This window comes from Piliocolobus tephrosceles, chromosome 17 (assembly GCF_002776525.5).
Source record: "Piliocolobus tephrosceles isolate RC106 chromosome 17, ASM277652v3, whole genome shotgun sequence".
Lineage (NCBI taxonomy): Eukaryota > Metazoa > Chordata > Mammalia > Primates > Cercopithecidae > Piliocolobus > Piliocolobus tephrosceles.
Window position 1 is genome coordinate 2,320,057 of NC_045450.1, and position 2,357 is coordinate 2,322,413.

At 61.1% G+C, this 2,357-nt stretch overlaps 1 protein-coding gene across 1 annotated transcript in view; it reads left to right on the forward strand.

The window, feature by feature from the left end:
* The window catches only part of FBXL16 (F-box and leucine rich repeat protein 16), a 5,121-nt gene extending 3,157 nt beyond the window's left edge, over window positions 1–1,964 (forward strand). The window contains exon 5 of the mRNA XM_023189061.1: window positions 65–1,964. Coding sequence (XP_023044829.1) covers window positions 65–213 — 149 coding nt within the window. The 3' untranslated portion in view covers window positions 214–1,964. The remainder of the gene's footprint in view (window positions 1–64) is intronic.
* The last annotated feature ends 393 nt before the right edge of the window (window positions 1,965–2,357 follow it).

Consider the following 2,357-nt stretch of genomic DNA (forward strand, 5'->3'; position numbering starts at 1 on the left):
ACCCCGCCGTCCCCGCCCGAGCCCTGGGCCCTGCGCACTGAGCCGCCTTCTAACCCCGCCGCAGGCTGCCCGCTGCTCACCACCACCGGGCTGTCGGGCTTGGTGCAGCTGCAGGAGCTGGAGGAGCTGGAACTGACCAACTGCCCCGGGGCCACCCCCGAGCTCTTCAAGTACTTCTCGCAGCACCTGCCTCGCTGCCTCGTTATTGAGTAGCGCGGGGCCCCCGCCCTGGTCGCGGGAATCCGGCCATGACCTGGGCGGGGGCGCGGGGCGCCGCCGAGCCCCCTCTTCCCGCCTTGCGCTCGGGGGAGTCCCCGCGCCCCCGGCCTAGCGCGGGAGGCGGGGCGAACCGAGGGAAAGCCCCGCCCCGGCCTTCGGCCCCTCCGCCCTCCCGGCCCCGCCCCGGGCATGGGGGCGGCGGGTGGGCCCGCCCCACGCACGCACGCACACTCGGGGACTTTGTGCATGCCCCTCGTGCCCGCACTGCACGCCGCCCTCCGCCACGCCACAGCCACAGCCGCCGCCATCACTCGCTCGCCCGCCCGCTTGGGGGGCGGGGCTCGGTCCTTGGGGGGCGCTTTGAGCTCTCCAGACTGTCCTTACCGCCTTCCCCGCCACACCCGCTCTGTCTCCCCACTGTCCCCCCATCCCGGGCAGGGCCCAAGGGAATTGAGGGGGCTGGGTCCCCCAGGACACAGGGGCCCGGAAGAGCCCTACGGGCTTCCTGCATCTTCCACCGCACCATTCCTGGAGCCCTCCGAGGGGTGTCAGGGGAAACAGGCCACCGCCAAAGCCATGGCCCGCCGCCGGGAGCCCAAGCCCCACCCGCACCTCCTCACCCATCCAGCCTGACCCACGCGGCCTCCCTTCCCCGTTGCCGCTGTGTGGGGCAGCCCCCTGTCCGCCCCCTAACCCAGCCTTGGTCCCTGGCCAGGCTGAGACAGAATTGGGCAGGGAGAGGGCAGAAGGGCTGGGGATCATTTGGAGTCATTAACATTATCCCAGCTGACTCCGATCGGCCTCAACCCAGGGGTGGCACAGGCACCTTGCAAGCCTCCGAGCTGGAGCCACCCTCAGGCCTGGGGAGAGGCCTGGGCCAACCCCACACCTCAGCTCCTGCACCCAGCCGGGCTCAGTTCAGGCCTGGGCACCGAGCTTCACCCTGGGCGATCTCCTCAGGTGGAGTCTGCAGAGTGGACCCAGCCAAGGGTCAGGGTCAGCACTGGGTCAGCGACTCCAATCTTCCAGTGGCCAGCACGCCCTAGACACCCCGAGGAGGGAGGGCTCCTTTCTAGCCTCCCCCCCACTTCACCCCTCCCCAGCTTCCCAAACTTCTGCCTGCCCAAATGGGCTCTGACCGTGCTCTGTCGGCCCGAGACATTTGGAAGTCCTGGGGGATGCTGGCAAACCTCAGCCGTCGCTGAGGAGGGGGCTGGGGCCCCTTCCCATCCCAACCTTGAGCCCCAGGAGATACAGCGCCCACACCCAATCTTGGGACAGTCCCTATCTGGTTGGAAGAGAGTAACCAGTTTCCAGAGAGCCAGAGAGTGAAAGCGAAAGAGTGAGAGAGAGAGAGAGAAAGAGAGAGAGAGATGCTGTTGAATCAGAAACAGATCAACAGCCCAAAGATTTTCCAGCCCCAGGAAGCTCCAGGGCTGAGTGGTCAGGAGCCAGTTTCTCCAGCCCCTCCTCCCCACAACCCCTAGTGGGGAGGGGCAGCTGGCCATTTGCCCAAAGTATTAATGCAACTGAAGCTGTGATATTTCCAACGACTGTAGGAGGAAAAATTAAGGGGAGAGAGGAAAACAAAACCAACCAACCCCTAAAATCATTTTCTTATTGTACATAACGACCTCATTCTCCTGTATATGCGGAAGATATAACCTTATATTTGGTAAGTGTTTCTTGTGCTATTTTATCACGTGACCTGTTTATAAAAATATATATTAAAAAAATTGTAAAAATATGTGTGTCTGAGTTGTTTTTAGGTCACCAGACCACGGTGTAGGATGGTATATCTGCCCTGGGCGTCCCAGGTCTCCGGATTCTCCTGTACCTTTTATCAGATTCTTTCTTGCAACAAAGGGGTAGAGACTGGATGCCAGTGTGGTAGAATGGAAACAGCACTGACTACACGGAAGGCAGAGGACTTCCCCTTCCCCCTAAGGCAGAGATGACACTAAAGTCACTACACATAATACTCCCTCCAAAATCACTAGACTCTAGCCCACCCTTCCAGAGAAGCAGAAATGAGCCCTGTTCTCTGCACAGAGTAACAGGCAGGGACAAGGATGTCGCAAAAGAGTACACAATGCACCAATAGCAGACAATGTCTCACACCTGGGGAGAAAGGTCAA